The sequence below is a fragment of the Parus major genome, chromosome 1, assembly GCF_001522545.3.
Source record: "Parus major isolate Abel chromosome 1, Parus_major1.1, whole genome shotgun sequence".
Taxonomy (NCBI): Eukaryota; Metazoa; Chordata; class Aves; order Passeriformes; family Paridae; genus Parus; species Parus major.
Genome location: NC_031768.1, coordinates 112390626 through 112412137, shown reverse-complemented (window position 1 = coordinate 112412137; position 21512 = coordinate 112390626). Strand labels below are relative to the sequence as shown.

At 43.8% G+C, this 21512-nt stretch overlaps 1 protein-coding gene across 1 annotated transcript in view; it reads right to left on the bottom strand.

The window, feature by feature from the left end:
- The window catches only part of ADAMTS5 (ADAM metallopeptidase with thrombospondin type 1 motif 5), a gene marked incomplete at its 5' end in the record, with an annotated part of 36137 nt that extends 14626 nt beyond the window's left edge, over positions 1-21511 (bottom strand). The window contains 3 exons of the mRNA XM_015646211.1: positions 99-266; positions 11386-11518; positions 21041-21511. Coding sequence (XP_015501697.1) covers positions 99-266; positions 11386-11518; positions 21041-21511 — 772 coding nt within the window. The remainder of the gene's footprint in view (positions 1-98; positions 267-11385; positions 11519-21040) is intronic.
- Between the last annotated feature and the right edge of the window lies 1 nt (position 21512).

Sequence of the window (21512 nt, the reverse complement as noted above, 5' to 3'; positions counted from 1 at the left end):
TCATATTTAGCAAACAAGCTGCCATAAAATGTTCTTAAAAAATATAAAGTCACAGTAAAAAGTACCACGTAGCTGACAGGGGGAGTGATAACACATACCATGGCCATCATCAAAGAATTCTGTGATAGTTGCTGAAGTGCACTTGGACCAGGGTTTTGAAGCATCAATGCTGGTCAGAATGGAGGACATCAGGCGCTTGTCTTCCATGGAGCCAAAGTTCTCCTCACAGAACTTGGAGTCATCATGGGAAAGCCCAAGCAAGTGCCCTGTGGAAATGAAACAAATAAATACAATTATATGACTATCCAGGGGTTACCAGCTGGAGCTCACAGTCATGTGAGGGGAGAGAACTGTGCTCATTTATATTTATTAACAATTGACTTCTTACTGTTTTTCCAAATCACCTTCAGCAAGAAAAACTTTGTGAAAATGTTCTGCAACTGTCTAGAAAGGTGCTACATCTTTTTACACTGCTAAAATTAGAAGTATTTATGATGCAACTAAACAAAGGGTAGAAGAATGAACGGAAATAAAGCTGCAGAGAGCTGAAGCCTGAATTTAATGCTCAAAATTGATTAATAAGGTATGCAGGGCTCAACAGAGAGTGCTTTAACAGTAAGGACAAGACCACCCATCAAAGCCACTGCAGAAAAAAAGCCTGATACCCTGACAGGGACACAGTCTGCAAGATTTGACCTTTTTTCAGGTAAGTAAAACCACTTTTGTTTGGCAAAACTTCCTATATAAGGCCAGATAGTGTTGTTTCTATGCTGCACAGAGACAACCTCAGGAGATACATGTCAAGTTTCAGTCTGATACAGCACTATGTATAAAGACTTGCTCTGAAGACATGACAACAGCTTTGTTTAATTTCAGACAAATGCTGGTGTTGAGCAAAACAATTCACTGCTAAGATGATTTCAAACTGAAGGATTCCTCTGACAAGAGTAACCAAATAATCAGTGAACCACTTCTAACCCACAAAGTGAATTCTCTGGAAGTGGGCTGAGCTTTTAATACATTGTATTTACATTGCATTTACTGATCCAAGACTGCTCACAGTTGTAGAAATAACCTCACTGCAGAATGTTTGTGAAATAAGGCAATGAGGGTCTCTCAGTGGAAAAGGAGTTTAATTTCTAAGTCCTTGCCTTGGTACTAAACAGCCCTGGGTGAATAAAAAAAGCTGGAGCATTGATCCAAAGAGTTTGGCTGAGTAAACATCCCATGGCACAAAGCACTGGTTCAGTGTGGGATATGAATGATAGTTGGGTGCACACCAGCAACTCGAGGATGTAATTTTTCAGAGTGCTCAGCATTTTATAGCACTACCCAGAACTCTGTGACATGAAGCTTTCAGTCTTGTAGGGCAGAATTCCAGGTTGTCCCAGCCTCTGGTACCACTCTGCAGCACTTGGAAGATGCAGTTTTGTTCTCTAGACAAATCCCTTATTGCATAACTGTACTTCACTCTTCAGAACTACTCATTTTCTGCTAAGGATATCCCATGTAAGTACATAAATAAACAATACAGTGCACATATTCATAGGCCTGTTAATGCTTCTGCAGCTTGGGCTGCTCTTGAGTTTCTCTGCTACCTGTGACATCTTTCTTTTTTCTCCTTCATAGAGCCAAATAATAAATATCCTTTGGATATGAGGAAGCTTGCAGGTGAATTTCAAGAGCTTCACTTTGAGCAGAGAGACTGGTGATTTCTTTGTAACACTATTTCAATTTAGCCTCCCTCCTCAGAAAAAAGGACAGCCTCTGTGGAGAATTTCAGAGTAAATAAATAAAATGAAATGTTTCTCAGGCCACTGTTCAGCACAGAACATTTTATCCCAAATACTTTGGCAAAAGCAGAGGAATCTGAAACAGGGTCATCTCCTGGAAAGTGTCAGACCACTGAATTCACCTTTAATTAGAGAGCAGCATAACTTCTCTGCTTTACAGTGATAAATGGGGTGAGCTGAGGACACACCTCATTAGCAGCGTCTACTTTGTCATATTAAATCAGGCCATTGTTCCAGTGCATGACAAGAGCTAAGTCACTTACTTGGCAGACTTCAGCCTTTTGGGGGAAGAAGCTTCCCAAAGTATTTGTGAATCTCCCCTGTTATGTTCAAAATTTCAAAAATAATTTAAAAAACCCATCATGACAAGGAAAGAAGCAGTAAGTAGTGAATAATTTCCAAAATACATAACTCTGATTGCCAGTATTTAGGCTTCTGGATTTGCCACCAGTGATGTTAGTGAGGATAAAAGCATTAAATACATGGATTTTAGCTCTCCATACTGATTTGCCAGTCAACTTTGTATGCACATGTCCTGGGGTGACAAACACATTCACTTACAAACATTGTGAATGCAACTCCTGAAGGATTTTATGGAGCTAAAATTCCTAATTCTTACCACAACCTAAACTTCATCCTGTCCTAACTTTGCCTTTTAAGGCACTCTGACCAGACTTAGAAGTGATTAAAGCAGATGACAAACTCCCAATGACACTGAAATCTGGTTTTGCATTTCATTAAAAGAATCAAAATTCAAAATATCACAGGGCTGTGTAATCTCTAAATACTGCCTGGCTAAGTTTTTCTCTTTTTAGCACAGAAATGAGAACAGCAAAGTCTTTTAACACCTGTCCCCTTCATCCTTTTGCATCCAAAAATTAAGGAAGGGACACGTCCCTTCCTACTTCAAAAAGTCTCTCCCTACCACCCCTCACATGCATAACCCTGCTGATGTTATTAACATGACATTAGAGTGGTTTCTGGCATTTTCTGGGGGGTTGCTTCCCTTCCAAATTGGAAAGGTTGATCCTTCAAGTGACCCTGCCTGGAAGCAGAGCTCTGGAGAAAGCAAAGACTCGAGGAATACAAATCTTACAAAGGAGGCTTTTAAAAACAATGCCAATTTTAGCCCCACCCCATTTTGTACAAGTACAAACGTCAAACCAGGCTATTGAAGAAAAAGAAAAGGCTCCCAGCAGCTGTGTAAAATGATGACTGATTGAGAATGGGTTCGTAGATCATCTGCTGCTTTCTACTTAATGAAGCATCTTACTGGTGCTGACAGTTCCCACTGAGTGAAAATGACATAATACAATTTTACCAGCAGGATGGTGTTTAGTTAAGTTATGCTGTAGGAATGCACGAAATGGTGAAGGAGACAGATGGAGGGGAAGCAGGTTTTGCCCTCTTGTAGGCAACAAGGAGGTGGCCTGCTTGTAAATTCATCTCGAACTCCAAACTGACCAGCGACCCAAACAGAGTCACATCCTCCTCTCACAGCTTTCTCTGCTGAAAGCCAACACCTGCTACAGCCCCCAACAGAAAATAATACCTGCAATGCTTCAAAAATGATGGCTACACCTTGCAGGAACAGGGGTACATCCCTAACACAAGGTGGGAATACTTCAGAGAAATGATGACAAGTCAGTTAAAACTTTCATCCTCTCCAAGGATCAGGCCACAAACGCCCTGCAGGGAAAGCAGGAGTGCACCAGAGCTGTGCTGGATGTGTGGTGAAGCAGCTCTCTTAGTCCCAGGGATGCTGGAAACAAACCAGAGTCACAGAATATCCTGAGCTTGAAGGATCATCCACTTCCAGCTCCTGGCCCTGCACAGGACAGCCCCAAGAATCCCACCCTGTGTCTGAGAGCACTGTCCAAATGCTTCTTGAAATCTGGATATCTCTGCTTTTTCTTAATACACAGTTCTAGACTATCTGCAGAGGTTCTCTGAGTGAACAGCATGCACAGTTACTCTATTGTCATACATTTTTCACTGGTATTTCAAGTATTAGAAATAAGAAAACAGAAAATATCCATAACGTACAGCAAGCCAACTCCAGGTTTTGCTAAAGCACAAAAACCAAGGTGGGTCTCCTGGAAAAAAACCACCAGTCCCTGCTTAGGGACAAGAACTTGGACAGCATGTCAAAGAGCAGCTCTTGCACTCCATCTGACCACAGGAGACATACAAAGTGACACAGCAGGCTAAAAAAGGCTGCAGGCATTGTAATTTGTTTTCTCAGAGAAGCTCAGCTCGGATGAAGCACGTGTTTGCCAGTGAGGTCATGCCTTTCCCCTCATTTCCAGTTGGGACAACTGGGAGCAAAAGAAGGTCAAGAGATTTGCCCCAGGTTACCCCGTGAGTCAGTGGCTCTCACAGGATCAGGGCTCAGGAAGCTCCTGGCTCAACATTCCTTGGGATAATCACCAGCCCAGACCTTCTGCATTAGCCTCCTGCTCTCCCCTTGGCTGAACAAAGATTGCATGTGGGAGCTCTGTCAAAATAAAACCCTTTCTTCTGGCATGGGCTGCTTTTCTAACTCATGTGAGTATCTGACTCCTTCTTAAGAACTTCATGCTGATATCACTCAGGAATCCTCTTGAAGTCATGATGGACCTAAGCAATAACAATTAATAAAGCTGGTGGCTTTTTGGACAAACAGAAGCGAATGGAATTACACAAGCTTTAAAAAAAAATTGCATAGACTATAAAACTGGCCATTCCTCTTTTTTTTTATTCTTGAACTTTCCTTCCAGTTTTCTTTTCTTTGACTGCTATCAGTCACTTATGAAAGAAAAAGGATTAAGAAAAATCATCCTCTCTTTTAAATCTCCAGCCCAGAGGCAGCTTTTAGTATTTCTGGCTAAAAAGCCTTCTTCAGACTCAATGAAACAATAGTCTGGAGTGCAGCTTCTTCTCAGGAGTAGACTTTAAAAAAAAAAGCCCCAGTCAGACATTCACCCACCAGCACTGCAGACTTTACACAAAACAAACCTGTGCTGAGCTGGCTTGTTGTAACACTTGTGGGAGATCACAGACACATCACCCCTGTCAGACAGGCAATTCCCAGACAAGATTCTGCCCAGGCAATGTGGGCCAGGCAATCAGAGACCACTGAGTCCACAAAGACTGAAATAATCATTAAAAAGATGTGGCTTTGGAGGTCCACACTGCACTAATTAATGGGGCATGTGGAAGGGAAATATTCATTTTAATGAAGAAGCAGGAGATGGTGACACCTATTTCACATCAGGTCAGCTTGGAGGAACTTGGAAAGAACATTATTCACAGCAGCTTACAGTAAATGAATGAACTCTGTGGGAGTACACGGTGCAAGAATGTAAAAATTGCACTGGCTGCTGCACCAAAAGTCTAGCCCCACAAAAACTACACTATTGTACTTGGATTATCCACCTGCCAAGGAGGAAAGCAATCCCTGCCTTCCTCTGCAGACTGGAAGGCTGGAAGCCCAGGCTGAACACTGAACTTCTTTTAGGATCATAAAATCAGAGATCACTTAGGTTGGAAAAGACCATTGAGCACAACCATAAACCTAACACTGCCAAATCCACCACTAAACCATGTCCATAACATGTTTTTTGATAATGACTACTGTGAAATATTAGGCAACACACAGAGTTTTACAGTTTGCTTTAAGCACCATGTCTGCTGCAGGTGGAACAATGATATATTTTATATAACATTACGAGTTAATAAAAATATTGCTGGGCAAGACAAGAATTTTTATTCAAAATTTTAACCAGCAATCTTTTAGACAAGTGATGTTTTCTTTTTGAGGCATCAGCTTAATTTTCTGCCCCACCTTCAGCTCTTGTGAAGGCTTAGCTTTGTCTGCTCCCCTTTTCTCAAAATCAAAAGGGGGTATGCTCATGAAGGCTTAATTTGAGAGCTTTTGCAAGCAGAAGTTAAGACAGAACTTTGAAAAAAGGTTCAAAGAGGAGGAATCAAGCAATTTTCCTGATGTATGTCAGCAGAGAAGACTTGGATGAGGGTACTCTCTGTTTTGTTTTTTTTTTGTTTTAAGAAAGCAAATCTTCCTAATTATGATTACCTGGATATTTGCCTAAACTTCATCTGTCATGAAGGAAACACAGTATGAGACTCACAACCTCCACTGTTTTTCTCATGTGGCTGTGAGACTCTGTGCCCTTGGCAATGTATCCCTTTTGAAATGAAAGGCTCCAGGAGATTTGTAGCTGTCAGGTCTGAAGCTTGTCTTTATCTGCTTTATCTTGACAGCCTTGAAATCAAAGGGCTGCATGTTCAGCAGAACATGGCAAAGAAAAGATTGCTGTATTTAGTTACTTTTGAGTGTACACAAAATGAGCACATGTGGTAAAACAAGGAGTGGGAGTATTTTTCGACTCTTCTACAGACATCAAAAGACTCCTTTAAGTCTCACACACATTGTTCTTGGTTTCATCTGTTACTGAAGAAGTCAGAATCAGAGTTTGCTGTAAGTTAGACATGGTATTCCTTCCTCGGTGGCCTGCAGCTCAAACACAGCTCAGACTCCCAATGAACAGCTCCAATCCACTCAGAGTTCATGGTATTCTGATGTTTCAGTGAGCCACACAAGCAGAGATGCCAGGAGCAGTATCTCACTTCTAAAATGGCTTTTTTACAGAAAATTATGCTCTCTGATACATTTTGCTGATGGTGCTCGTGACACTTTTGTCCTCAGTGGTGACAGAGGCCACAGAATGATGCCATGCTGGAAAAGATTTGGTATCAAAGTCTCTACTTAATATATGAAGAAAGTTCCTGGCTGTGAGGGTGGTGAGGCCCTGGCACAGAAAAGCTGTGGCTGCCCCATCCTTGGCAGTGTCCAAGGGCAGCTGGAAGCAACCTGGAATAGTGAAAGGTGTCCTTGCTCATCGCAGGGGGTGGAACTGGATCATTTTTATGGCCCCTTCCATCCCAAACCATTCCATGGTCTTCTCGTTTTAGTTTCTGTGCAGTCCCTTGGTTTCAGGCATTACACAGCCCAGCTGTGGAGGATGTTGTGATAACTCCTCATAACCACAGAAAATGATGCTGAGCAGAGACCTTGAAAAGGCATCCTGTGCATCCCTCTGCCCTGGGGTAGGATCAGCATCCTCTGAGCCACAGCTGCTTTAGCCAGCTGGCTCCTGTGAACCTCCAGAATCGGAGCCTCCCCAAGCACTTCAGTCCTGCCCTCAACTGTCCTGCTTAGATGGTTTTGGCTAATGCTTAAAGCAAATCTCCCCTGCTGCAATTTCAGGCCATTACCCCTTGTGCTGTCCCAGGTGGACATGGGGAATGATTTATCATGCAAATTTTTGCAGCAATTTTTTAAACATACTTGAAGGCTGCTTTTATCCCACCCTTTGGCCTTCCCTCCCCAAAAGTCACATGTGAAAGATAAAAGGAAACTAATGAACAAAGGTTTAATTAGTTCCACGTAGCAATGCTAAAGCTATAGCCTAAAAATAAAGTACTTGGAAAGAACATCAGTAAACCATATTACTCGGGAGGACAGAAGGAGTAACTGCATGCCAGAGTGTTTGTGTAACAGAGGAGTAGGAACACTGCAAAAGGTCAAATGAACATTATCACTGAGAAAAAAGGCTGTATTGCCTCTTTTTAAAAATGTTAAGTTTCTCAAGATTGATGGAAAGAACAAAGATACATATAATTTAAGCTGCTAGACCCATGTAACTCCCACTGAGCTGAACTGGAGCTTAGCCTGCTTGAAGGCTGCAGGAGGGACGCTTTTGTATTTAAGGACTAGATCAAAACTCAGGAGATTCTAGATCAAAACTCAGGTTTAATTCTTGGCTTTCCCTGGGATTCCCTTTGTGATCTGGGGAAATTTCCTATTGATAAAACAAGCAGTAGCTCCACTTAGATCTCCTTGAACTCTTCTAATTTTGTAGATGGCAAACTGTTTAGGGTGGTGGCGTGGCTGTGCCGAAGCACAGTGGGACTCCAGCACCAACTTCTGACCATGACTGTACCTCCAAACACAGCACCAAGCTGCATAACATGGATATATCCTGTCACAAAACATTTCCAATGTAATTCCAACTGACTGACTGTGCCTGCTGCCGATACTGGATCATGCTGATCTTCACTTGTTTATAATTCAGCACTGTCAAAGTAACAAATCTCTGATCCAAGAGTCCAGAGTATTAGAGTGCAAATCTCCTTGTTTTTGTTTCCTGATGGTTATTTTAATAAGGGATACATGGAGAACCAATGTAGTGATGCCCTATGAAAAACTTTAAACAGCTGTTGAGATTATGAGCAATCTCAGGTTCCTTAATGCTCTCCTCCACATGTCCCCAAGAGGCAGGGAAGTGCATGAAGCAAGGAAACATCATTTTTTGCAGACAATAGGCTGCTGATAACAAAGGTTTGGAGAATGCCTACATAGTCAGACATACTCAAAGCTCACACAGCTCTGCAGAGCTGTGGAGGTGTACATGAAGGAGCTGCTACAAGTAAAAAAAAAGCATCCATATGCCACAACATGGAGAGGAACTGATGATTTCAGGCAAGAATCCTGGGGGTTATTTTTGTGAAAATGAAGCTACTGCTGTCCCAAGTGACAGCAGCATGTCCCCTGCTAGAAAATAACCAGATATGGATTTACTGTTGGTGGCTGGATGTCTTGGCAGGCTGTGATTTCAAAATAACATTTATGGTATTAGCACTGCTCCTGTGTATTCTGAGGAGAAACTGGATTATCACAGTCAAAGTTACAAGGTTTCTTTCTGTTTTTTTGTTGCATTATCCTCTTTTTTTCCATTTGACATTGAAGACAAGCTACTACTGATTTTCCTACATACAAGTAGGACAAGATTCAGGTCCTACCTTATCAAACTTTACATAAAGATCTCCACCTCTTATTGCCAGCTAATCAGTTGTACCAAGAATTTGGTTGCATCTATTCTGTGCTCTCCTTTACAGGCCTGTGGAGGTTCTGCCTGTTGCTGCTCATTCATTCTCTCCCCCTCAAAAACCACTGGTCAAAATCCATCTATTTTATCTGAAAGAAATAAAACAAACATCTCACATGTGATGTGACCTGGCAACAGAAGCAGCAGGTTTGTTCTGTAGCAAAGATGCTTTTTGGCCTCCTGTGCACCAACCCAACCTGAGTCCTCGGGCTGTGCATCTTCCTGTTGGGTTGAGATGCAGTTCAGTTTACTTTGGTTGCTTTCCAGAGAAAGAATCTGAGTCTGGAAAATGCTCTTGAATCCTTCAGGGGGGAAGCAAGAGCATTCAGATCCCCTGGAAGTCACAGTGAGGACACTCTGAGGATCAAGTTCATGTTAAAGATGCTGCATCTGCTCCCCGTGCACAAAACCTGCTGAGAGTGACTCTGCCTCACTCACCTTGACCTTCCAACTGACAGAATAAAATATCTTGGGCTCAGAGCATCCCCTCTGACTGAGGAACTGAGCCACTGTAAAATTAAAGCTACACCCTGCCCACAGGACAGGGGGAACTTGGAGATTTCTGGGTTGTAGGAAGAAATCTGGTCTCCAAATCAAATAAAGCAAGGTTTCCCCAAAGTGCTTAACTGAAGGGTATCCATGCCACACTTTTGTTTTTCATCCTTTTTTGACCTTTGATTTAATTTAAGTACTCAAGAAATTTTAGCTGTGTTTTCTTCTCAGCTTTTCCCACTTCAGGCCACACACACAAAGATCATTCTGTGACTTGACACCCCTCCTTTCTTAAAAACTTCTGGTGAGGAGGAAAAAAAAAAGAGGATGTTATTTTAAACAGCCTCAAACTAGAGGTTTCATGTCCATTAGGGTTCTTATTTATTCATTTCAATTCATGCCTTTTTTACATTGAAAATTATAGTTTTTAGAGATTCCTGTAAATGCCTAGCTATGAAAATGGCCTTTCTCCAAAATGTGCTTCTAGGTCACTAAAAATAATTCACTTTTGCTTATATTTTCTCAGTGTGGAATTCAAGGTAACAATGTGAACGCTTGCTGCTCATCCCTATCTTTACTGATCTGTGTTCTTTCATTTTTAATCTACCTAAAAATGTATTTATTGCTGGTAAAATGGCAGGAAAGACATCACTGTCCTCTTCATGCACCAGATGCATCAACAAGAGTGCTCCTCACCCAACGCTGACCCTCAGCAGAGACACCACTTCTGGGTACAAGGGACACAAGCAGTGTCCCCAGCACTCTGGCTCTGAATGACAGGCTAAGCTTGCCATTTAACACATCCCAGCTTTGTGATGGCTCATTCACAGCATCCACATCCACATCCCACGTGAATCTGTCTTTCTGCACTACTGTAGCTCTCTCTAAATGCACTGAATTAGCGATTCCACACGACTTTTTCTTTTGTTGTGACGTTATTGCTTGCTAAAATAAAATTTCTGCTTTGGGGACTCATCCTGCCACAGTATTTAATGTTTTCATGCAACACCTGATCCCTTCTTCAGCCACTACTGATGTAATTCCTTTGCAGAGCTGTAAGAGGAGCAGGGTTAGGATCACCTGTCCCTGAAGAGCCAGGTCATTTTCCATCCTTGGTGACCTCTGTTTCCTCAGCCACATGTGTAAGGCACTCAGATCTCAGGCTCTACCTGCAAGCTCCTTGAAAATGGAACCACTGCAATGATACTCCCAAAGCAAACTTTACTTTGGTTTGGCACGAGGTACAAGGCAATTCAGCAGCTGGCTCTCTGTGAAAGTTCTCCTTTCCTTGTTATTTCCTTCCAAGAATATTTTTTAAAAAAAGAGGAAAAAAAAGAACATTCTCCACTTTCAAATTGCCGCTCACTCCCCAAAGTGAACAGCCCTTATAGCAAATGTATTTCCAGTGAACACAGGTCACAAAACATCAGTAAATTAAACATGATCAAGATGGCAGCAGTCTCTCTGATAGGACATATCATAACAGAAGTAATATCCCAGAACACAAACTTTCTTCTGTCACTAATTCTATCTCAAACCATCCTGAAGGGTACATGCAAGGCTCCTAATTTAATTGCTGTCCACTGAGGTGGAAACTGAAACGAAGCTAAACCGGTTTTGTGACCAAACCTTTGTCACCTAAATACAATTTCACTTATTACAGGATTCATAAAGATGGAATTTCTGTACACTTACAAAGATAGTAGAATTATGTTGGGGTTTTGCCACAAAAGCTTTTCTCTGCAGGTAATACAAGGAAAAAAAGCTTCCTAACAGCAGCACATGCAACAAGCTGAAAAATGTGACTTATTTTCCAATAAATAACTGCATGCAAATTACAACAGATGGGCCAAAAGCTTTCTCAGGAGGGCCATGCATTGACATCTCTGGGCAGTAGCAGCAGCCTTTGAATTTTCACTCCAACTGCTGCTTAGAAAGGCCACTGTCAGGGAGGAAACACCTACTGTGCGCCTTCCCCTGCCTTCTGATCCCTTATTAGTTAACCCTGAAGTGCATATGTACACAGCCCTAATCCCCAGGCGGGGCTCTGGGCCGGGGGAAATCTGGAATTAATTGTGGGGTATTTTGGTTCCTAATGCAGCTGTTGTGAGTGTTTGGCTTGGCAGGGGAACAGAAAAGGCACTGCATACCAATTTCGTGAGCCACTGTAAAAGCTGCGTGGAGGCCGTCGTCTTCAATCACCGCGCAGCTGCGCTCGGGGGAGCAGATGGTCCCAACGTCTGCCATTCCCAGGGTATCACAGGAATGATGCCCACACAAATCCTGCCCGAGAAGGGGAAAAGAAAAATAAAAAATAAAAAAATTACAAAAAAAAAAAATCATTAAAATGAATTTTTACACCCAGCGGTAACAACCGGTTAAAGTCGCCTTTGCCATTGGCAGGACCTGGATGAAAATATCAGTGTGAAGTTCCAGCTAAAGATGTTGGAAGCACAGCAAGCCAATCCCTGCTAAGGTCACTGGGAGTATTTTCATGGACTTTATCAGGTTTTGGATAGGTTCTGCAGCTAATTGTTGTTAGTTAAATTTGTGTTCCTGTGATGCTCACGCTGGCATTGAGGTAGGTACCGAAAATATGCTGTGGAAGCATTTCCTCATTGACAATAAAAGCAGAAAATTCTCCTTATTTATCCAAAGTAAACCAAGTAACAGAGAAAGCTTCAGCTTCCTGATCAGTCCTTGAACCAGAGATCACCCTTCTTTTCTGAAGCCAATCCTGCACTCTCACTTAACAGAAATGAGATTGTTACATGTGAAACCTCATTCCACAACTCTCAAGAACAATTAGTAATGTGTTACCCAATAATATACCAATATATTTAGCAACTCTCAGAGGTTGCTGAGAGTCAGGGATATGAGAGAGTGCAAAATCCCAACAACTTAACCACTTCTCACACACATAGATATGGGGTGTCCCCGAAAATCGTGCAGGTAGCATCAGGTTTTGTCTTTCAACTTTGGGCAGGCATTGTGTTTTTATCACCAGCAGCAATTTCTCCATGCTTCTGCTGAAGCAGAGGGAAGAATATTAGTGTGAATGTGCATATATACACATTTTTTGGATGAGAAGGAAAAGCAGGGGACACACTATTTGGAACACTTCAACATTTCATTGTGGTTGAATGAAATTGGTATTTTCAACGCATGACAAATGTTATTATCAAAATTATCAATCAGTACTCTTTCCCCTTCAATTTCAAGGTTCTCTTCTTCCCTTCAGATCTCTTTCTACAAGGACTTCCTTTTATGAAGCCTTTCATAAGAAATCCATCTGAGTAAGACACACGTTGTAGGAGGCTTCAGAGCAGCAGTATTCACTGATTATGACAGGTTAGGCAAACCTGGAAATGCACAGGATTCAAATCCCACTGATTTGAAGTCAAGAAAACCACACTGAGTGCACAGACACTGTGACAGTATCTTTAAAAATACAAAAAAAAAAAAAGAAACAAAAAAGTGTTTCTATCCCAACAAAGACATTTTTCTAGCTAAAAATATAAAGCAGTATTATATATATGGAGGGGAAATTTCAGGTTCAGTTCTGGCTTCCAGGAAACTATCAATGGGACAAGAAGACAGTCTTGAGCTCGATGTTTAGGTTGGACATTAGGAAGAATTTCTTCACAGAGAGGGTGATTAGATATTGGAAGGGGCTGCCCAGTGAGGTGTTGCAGTCAGTGTCCCCAGAGGTGTTTAAGGAAAGACTGGATGTGGCACTCAGTGCCATGGTCTAGCACAAGGTGATGGTCACTCAGGTTGCATTTCAGAGGTCACTTCCAACATAATTGATCCTGTGATTCTGTGATAGAGCAATGTGACCTGAAGCCACACAAGCAGCTAAACTGACATTCTATGAGAAGCACATAAATCAGACAGAAAGCAGCAAAACAGAATAAACTGCATTAATTAAGGCTTTGTCTCTGCATGCAGAGACATGCCACTCAGTCTTTTCTGGTATTTGGGTGTCATTATTACATAGGTGCTGGCATCAGTGCTGCTCCCAGCGTGGGCACAATGGTATCAGCACCCAGATGCCTCATGCCAGTCAGGATTTACTCCCATTCGCCCACAAGAAGCAGCTATGCTGGGAATTTACACCAGCATGCACAGTTGGACTTCACAATGATTCACCAGGTTTGATGGTGACAAATGTAACTAAAAAAATATAGTTTTTCTAAGCAGGCAATCTTGTAATCTGATGGGATGTGTGGAGCATGGAACATTAGGGCAGAAATGTTACCATAACTTCAGCATTTCAAAAGCTGTGCACAGGATTGCATTACAATGCCTTCCCTAGACATGAGGGCTGTACCAGAGGCTGGTCCTAGAAAATCCCACAGCAGGAAAGACATGATTCTGCAAACTGCTCATATGTGAAATCACCCAGCTCCTCCAATTCCCCAAGGACAGCTGGCAAACAGGTGTCCTCAGATGCTGTGGGACCAGCCATCCCCAGAAAGGAGAAGAGTGCCCAGCTGGGGTCAGAAAGTGGTGGGCAGTGCTACAGCAGAGCCCTGGTTCCTCAGCAGCCCCGTGGCCACCTCTCTGTGCCCCCCAGCAGTCGGTGTGGGAGTCCTGCAGCCACCGCCAAATCCCAGCTGGGAAGCAGCAGAGGGGCTTGTAAAGGATTCTGGAAACAAGGACAGGAAATATTTCCTGGCATCAGCTCCTTTGTAAGAAGCTGTTATGGGGATGTCTGTGGGTTGTCCATCTGCTGCTAGAGCAGGGCATGCCATGGCTGTGCTTTGAGCAGAGCATGGATTGAGCACCCTGGTTTTCCCTGCCATTTCCAGCCCTCGGTGACTGCCTGAGGATGCTCATAGGCAGCTAAGGCTGACATTGTCACTGATCATTGAGGCAGATTACTGAGTGCTCCTCTACGTTGTCAATGTCTCATTCACTTTTTTACTTCTGCCTGTGCATGATCTGAACTGGAATATATTTCTATTCATAGTATATGCTAAAAACTGCAGCCTATCAAGTGGTGTCTCTGAGGCAAATATTCTGAAAAGCTTGCTGTTGGGTCAATTCACCAATACCAGTTTCCAAACAGCTTGACTTCAAGTGATGTTACTGAAAATCATGCCTGCTTATCCATCAAACACTGGCTATGGATTATTCATTACAAGAATAAATAGTTATATTTGTTTTTTGCTTTCTTGGGCAGTCCTGGAAAGCAGTCTACTACTTTCATGAAGTAAACTTTCTGGGAGGAAGTAGAAGGCTTTATTTCCCTGGAATATATTCTAATTTTTTGTTAAAAACAGGCTTCAATGTAATGACACAACCTTAAAAAAATCTGTGTGGGTAGCCTCAACTATACTCCAGCTAAAACATGAGGAAAGAGCGGACTCGTGATAAATAAAATCAGTTTCCAATGATTATTTCACTCTGGGTTTTTTTGCTTCTATTAGAAAGTTAATCAGCTGCTCAGATCTGGATGCTCAATTGCCTTGAAACAGTGGCAGAAGCTTTAAAGACTGTTTTTTGATATTTCTGAAGGAGGAAAGCAGCCTGGCCCTTGATTTGCTTTACAGTCATTTCAAAACAGAAGAATGCCAAGGAAATGCATTTGCTATGCAGAAGGCAAGAGATGTTAAGCTTTGGCAAAGGAATGGCTTAGTGAAACTAAGCTGTACGTCACAAGTCTAGTAGTTAATCAGACAGCTCATTAGAGGCCAAGTTTTCTTGGCATCCTAAATCCATCAGGAGCAGCTGGCTGGCTGCCATGTATACATGGCCTTGTTGTGAGGGGAGATAACTGTCACCGTGTCCTGCCTGGAGCAGGGGGTTTATTTCACCTGAAATGTCTTCTACAGTAGGTTTCAGAACAAGAATAAACTGTTCAGTGAAACCTGGTATTAGGTCAGAGCCCGCTGACCAGATCCAAAACATGATGTGAGCAGAAACATGGACAGTTTGGTGGGATTTAAGGGCAGAAGAATGCTTCCTCAGGTCTTTTGAGTTACCTACTCCTCACAGAGTTTGCAGTTTGGGATCCTGTGGGCCCCAAAGTGCTACAGTTGCAGAGTCTGGAACCACTAGGCACTTTGCTTATTGGGGTTGAGATGTTTTGTGTTTCTCCACCTCTGCCCCTGAGGGAGGCCGAGCCTACAGAGCTTCTCAGATCAGAATGAGAGGAACCCACAGGATGAGGCTTTGTACCAGGCCAAGCTGTGCATCACCTTGTAAATCACAGCTAAAACCTTTGCAGCTCTGTTCACTTGTTCTTCTGGTGAAGCTCATCAGATAAAACCTTTTCCCAGTGATCCAGCTACAATTCCTTCCAGGGATGAGGCCAACTAGAAGCAGATTTTTTAGGAGAGCACTGTATGGTCTACACCAGGCTCCTGCTGTGCACACAGGGAGCTGTGGCTCCTCCTGGAGCAGCCTCTGAGCCCAAAGTTTCTCTAGCCCTGGCTGCAGCTGAAGTGCAGCCAGTGAAAGGACACAATTTTTGGTCCCTACTGCTCATCCTTCTTCTTTCCCATGGAACAGCCTGTGGTAAATCCCAGGAACAGCCTCCTCTCCGTGCTTGAGGAACCCAGACCACCTTGCTCCAAGCGCTGCGCTCCACTCAGCAGCTTCAGGTCACGATTCCTCTCGTTCTCACCGTATGAATTACTCACTAAACAGCGACAGACCTTTGGTCAGAGGGGTGGAAAGTTTCCTTAACACCTGGAACAGCTTACGAGCTCCTGGTTAAGGCCCTCTCCTGGGAGGTGGGCGATACAGACCTACAATCCCTCAAGCAGAGGAAGGAATTAAGCACGACTTTCCGATTTCCTGCAGCAGCGCTCCCACCGCAGGCCTGGGCAGGGAGCGTGGGGTGAGGTGGTGTTAGGAACACACACATCCACCCTCCCCTCAGCTCCTCTGCAAAGTGGGTGAACTTTCACTGATGTCACAGCAACGTGGAATGGCACTCGTGGTTTAAAAAAAAATAATAATGTTCACGTGAGCAGAAAGGTGAGGAAAGACTCACTGGGTTACTGCTCTGTCCTCCCCAAGCCACATTTTGAGAGGGTGGCCAAAGCCTGGTTACCTTCTGAGGAAAACCACACTGCTGGTATCTGCCACATCTGCCAAAACAAAACCCAAATGTATTTCCCCAGCAGTTTAGCTTAAAAATTGAGGTAATTTCCTTTTGGGGTTCATATGATAAATATGAACCCGAGGCTTGAGCATTTGAAAAAAACCCAAAACACACAGCAAAGCTATGCAAACTACAGGTTATTTAAAAATATTGACAAAATGCACATAAAGCATTTGGATTCTGCATGGGGAAGAGAAGTTTCAGTTATGAAACTGGTGAGTGATGACTGAGTAAAAATGTGTGATTTAACCTGCCTAAGCCACAGCTCCTTTTTGGGAAACTCCACACCATCTCTCCAGATTGGAGCGAATCAAATTTTTCCCCTATCAGTTATGTCCTACTTTGTTTTTCCCTAGGGACATTCAAATGTATTAGATGTGCAAAAACCACTATGAAACTGGTATACACATCACACTGCAATTTCTTCAGAGTAATAATAATTAACAGTGAAATCTATTCTATTGACCACTGGTACAGTGACTTGTTTTACTACTAGGGGATAATAACTGTTGGAAGATGATAACAGAGAAAAGAAAAAAAAAAAAAAAAGAGAAAGAAAGAAGTAGAGCCAAAGTAAGCATGTGCTCCATGCAATGAAATTATCATCTACAGAGCTGAGATAATACAAAGCTTGCTGTTAAATTTCAACAGCACTGCCAGATGGACAGTTAAACTAAATCAAACACACCAGCCCCATATAATTACTGTGTAGAAAAAGGCAGGACAGTGGCCTTTGGCTCTAGCATGAACCCTCTGCTCGAGCCAGGCATGATGGTACTATCACAGATGATGCTAACAAGCACTTAGGAAAGGATTTTTTCTTGCTCCTAATGTCTGTATCTACTGTGAGAAACATCTATTTTAATCTTCAGATGATTCAGAACTGGGGGGAAAGGAAGAGAGCTGGATTTTGTCCAAATGCATTCAATAGTTCAGTTGAAATTTAACTAAGGGCCACTAATGAAATAGATTGGATGAATTCTAGAGGATAATTGCAGAGCAGGCTGGACCTCAGAAAAAGAACAGTGTGAGTTCAACTGCAGTTTGCAAGTCCCATCTAATCTGTTTCAGTATTGTGACAAATAACCTGGCAAGTGTTTTGTTGAACCCATAAAAACATGAAGATAATCTGCTTCCAGCTTCTGCAAACTGTTCACTATAAAAAAGGCTGAAACAGAATAAACTCTAAATTTGCTGTTGACTTCACTGCCACTGAGAACAAGTGATGAAACACAAAATTCTAAATTTGCTGTTGGCTTCTCTGCCATGGACAACAAGCGATCTCACCTCCAGGGAAGGAGGGCTTTGCAAGCTCTTCCTCTTCCTGATCCCACAGCCGCTCCTCTATGGGGTGCAGGACTCCCCTGGCCACCAGAATTGCATCCTTGCACCACCATATTCCATGGAGGAATCTGGGAGGAATCTGCTCTAGGACTCATGAGGTCCAAAGATTTACAGCTGCTGTCAAGGACTCAACCACAAAGTAGCGCAACAGCAGGGAAGCCATGTACTCTCTAAGGCTCTTATGGTCAAGCTGCCCTGAGGAAATTTAGAAATATCAGAAAATTATCAGGTTTTCTTACTGTCCAGTCAGACCTCTGTCATGCTTCGTCCTGCTCATCATGGGTGAAAATGAGAGATTGGGACCCCTAGGAAAATACATTTCCCATTATCAGATTTAAATTATCACTGTGTAACCCAACTGAATTTCTGAAATATTTAGTGACAGATAATATCTGTGTCTACTGAAGGTTTTCACAATGGCCAGACATGTAACTCTAGTGCATCTTGCATTTACACAGTACACACAGGACCCACTGCAGCTAATGGACCTTGCCATCACTGATAAGCAACACAAAGCCTAAGAACAGCTTTAAGATGTTGCCTGTATCGCCCCAAACTGAATTCATGTTCATACTGATTTACTATGATCTGCAGGATAATTGTTTTAAAGCCCTTAACCAATTCAAAACAGATTATGACCAGCAGTAAGTGGCTGTTTTAACTCAGAATCAGTGAATTTCCTTCTAAATTTTTTTACATGGGAAGTACTTCCTAGTATGAATGATGATGATGACAGCCATAATTTGAACTTATATAATATAATATGAACCACTACTAATTTAACAAGAAAGGAGAGCTGCCAGTGCACTCTCAGTCTATCAATGGTTACTAATTTATCTTTAAAGAAGGAGAGACAACCAAAGAGGACAAAGAAACACTGCTGAATTCTGTCAGGATTCTTCCTTTGTAAGGACCTCAAATAAAGCCCTCTTTTGGTGTAATGTCAGTCTGGAACAAAGATAATTATTATATTAGGGATTTGTATGGCACCAGCCATGCACAATGCAGATTCTATCTACACAAAACCAATTCCATACAGCTGAGGCCATGCATTCAGCTGACAAACGATCTGCAAATATTATTCTGTTGACAGAGAGACTTGAAGCTCAAGGTGGCCTCAGTTAGTAAACAACGATGGAAAATGTACCTCACACGTTTGCCCAAAGCCTGAAGCCCAAGGCACTTAGAAAGAGACATCTGGATGTTCAACAATCAGCATGACGATATTCAGAGCCCATCAAAACACGCAGCCACGGCTCGGCGTCTTGTAGCTTAGCAACCAACTTCACCCATCCAAAACAGAGTTGTAAAAGTGGTGTTCTCCTGCCAACTGCTGCCACTCTCATTGAAAAGCTAAACTGGAAAAAATCTCTCCTTTAGTTCAAAGTGGGGCTGTTTTCTCCAGGAAACATCTCCACTGCTTTTTCATCCTTTAACCCTTTTCGTGTTTACATTCCACAGGCAGCAAATAGATTCATGTTGACATTTCAAGGGTAAGCATATAAAAATCGTGTGGGCTCACACAAACTCTCTGCAAAGAACATCATGAACACATGTAGCAAGAAACTCCAGTCTGGTTCTTAATTCAGTCAAACATGCCAAACAATGTCCGTGTGCACAGAGCAAAGCATTAAAGCAGATTAAGTTGTCCTGAACTGCATCGAGCAGCTAATCCCAGAGTTCAAGCTGTTAAAATGTAAACCAAGAAAACACAAGGCTGTGCTCTTTTTTCTTTTTTTTTTTTTTTCTCATGGAGCAGCCCTGAGAACCAACATTTGCATCTTAAGAGTGGAAGGAGACCCTAGGAATTGTGGTGATTTGTTTATTCTGTGCACTACTTACATCCCAGAGAGGTAATTCTATGCATTGCTCATGAGTCTTTGAAAGTGGATTACTGATTAGCAGCTCCCTCTTATTCTGGCAGGAAGGAGTCCATGCAAAGAATTACAGCTAAGCATCTGTAAAGCAACTGCACTTTAAAGCCACATCCTATCTCAATCCAAATTAACTTAATAATTGATGTTAAGGTTCACGGCCGCCACCCTAAGCGTTTCTGAATTGTCATATAGCCCAGAAAAATAAGTGGGAATAGTGGCAGAGAGAAACACTCTCCAGAGAGAAGTGATGGGTTCTGGCCCAGGCTCAATAAGGCATTAAAAAAGATGTTTACAGCAAACCCAAAAACATCCTGACCCAGTCTAGGCAGCCTGCCTTCATTCAGGTTATAGTGATAAAAAAATGAAAGCTTGCAAATTGCACTGATGGGCTTTAAACTGCAGAAAAGGGCTCCTGTTGCACAAGTGATGCCTCACACAGAACCTAATGTTTCAACTATTTACAGCTATAAAAGCAAGCCAGGCGCTTTTTTCCCCCCTTCTGGAGCAACTCCTTCCACAAACCATCCAAAGCATCCTTTTTGGCAGGCTCCTACGATGTAGCAAAGCCGGAGAACTCAAATGAACGGAAAGTCATGCAGTTATTTTTTTTCGTACTTGGGGGAAAGGGAAAAAAAGAAAACACCAATCCCAAACCGCCGAAGGGATATTCTTACAGAACTTCATTGCATAAACTCGGCCACATGTCTACCAGAGCAATGTCCCTTAACGACCTCTGGCAACGTAATTAATCAACAGCCCGGCGTGGAGCAACAAGGCACAGCTCTGCATGGGCGACACAAGCAGATCCAACCCGCAGCTGATCAGGGGACAACCCGCTCGGGGACAAGCCGGGGACTGCAGCCCCTTGCCACCAGCCCAGCTCGCTCAGCCGGTGCAGCTCTGTTTACCTGCGGTCTGCATTTACGTCCTACACTTGAACCGCAAGTGCTGCTGGCTTCCAGTGCGGTGGAGCTATTCCTGCTGGAAATAGCGTCCCGATGTGCTCCACAAGCAAGACGTCTGTACTCTTAAGCTGCTCTCCGCCACTTTCACTAGCAGGTTTGTTTGGGGACTAATTTGGGCTGGGAAGTGCTATCAGCCCTTCCCGACTGGACCACCTCTGGGGACAGGGAGGAGCCGGGTGCTAAGCATCTCACGGGGACAGACAGGACAAAGTCACGTCTCAGGCAGAGGGACATCAGGCTGAGTCCCACCATCCAAGTTCCCACTGCTGTACCCACAGCGGAGGTGACAGCGCAGGGCAGGGGACACACAGGGGACTCTGCCACCCCTGGCGTGGGTGCCGGTCCCTGAGATGCCCGGCGGACGAGCCGGATGCGTGTGCGGGGAGACAACCAGTGGGCAAAGCCGAGCAGGGTGGCCGGAGCTCCAGCAGTCTGGCCACGCCACGCTCGAGGGACACCTGGTGGCTGTCACGGCCACGCCTGGGGCCAGGGCCATGCCTACCTCGCGGGTGAAGAGGATGGCGGCATCGTAGTGCTCCTCGTGGTCATCGTCCAGGCGGTTGTGCTGGTGCTGCCACTTGCAGAAGTTCTTGAGCGTGGTGGCGGCGTTCCTGTTGACCTCCAGCCCCTTCTCCTTGTCGCCCAGCGCCACCACCTTCACCACGGCCAGCCGCACGTGGTTCTCCAGGCTGGCGTGCGCGTAGAGCCGGGAGGCGATGGAGGCCAGGGTGAGCAGGTAGTGCTGCAGCCCCTTCCCGTACTTGCGCACCATGGAGGCGTCGGCCACCAGCAGCAGCTCCACCTGCCGGGCCCGGGACACGGAGCGCCGCCGCCGCCGCGGCCGCCCGTCTCCGCCCGCCGGCCCGGCGGGGTCCCGGGTCTCGCAGCTGGTTCGGGCCGGCACGGTCTCGAAGCTGAAGCGCTCCCTGCGGAAGACGTGAGGGGCGCGGGCCGGGCCCTCGCCGTAGATCCGC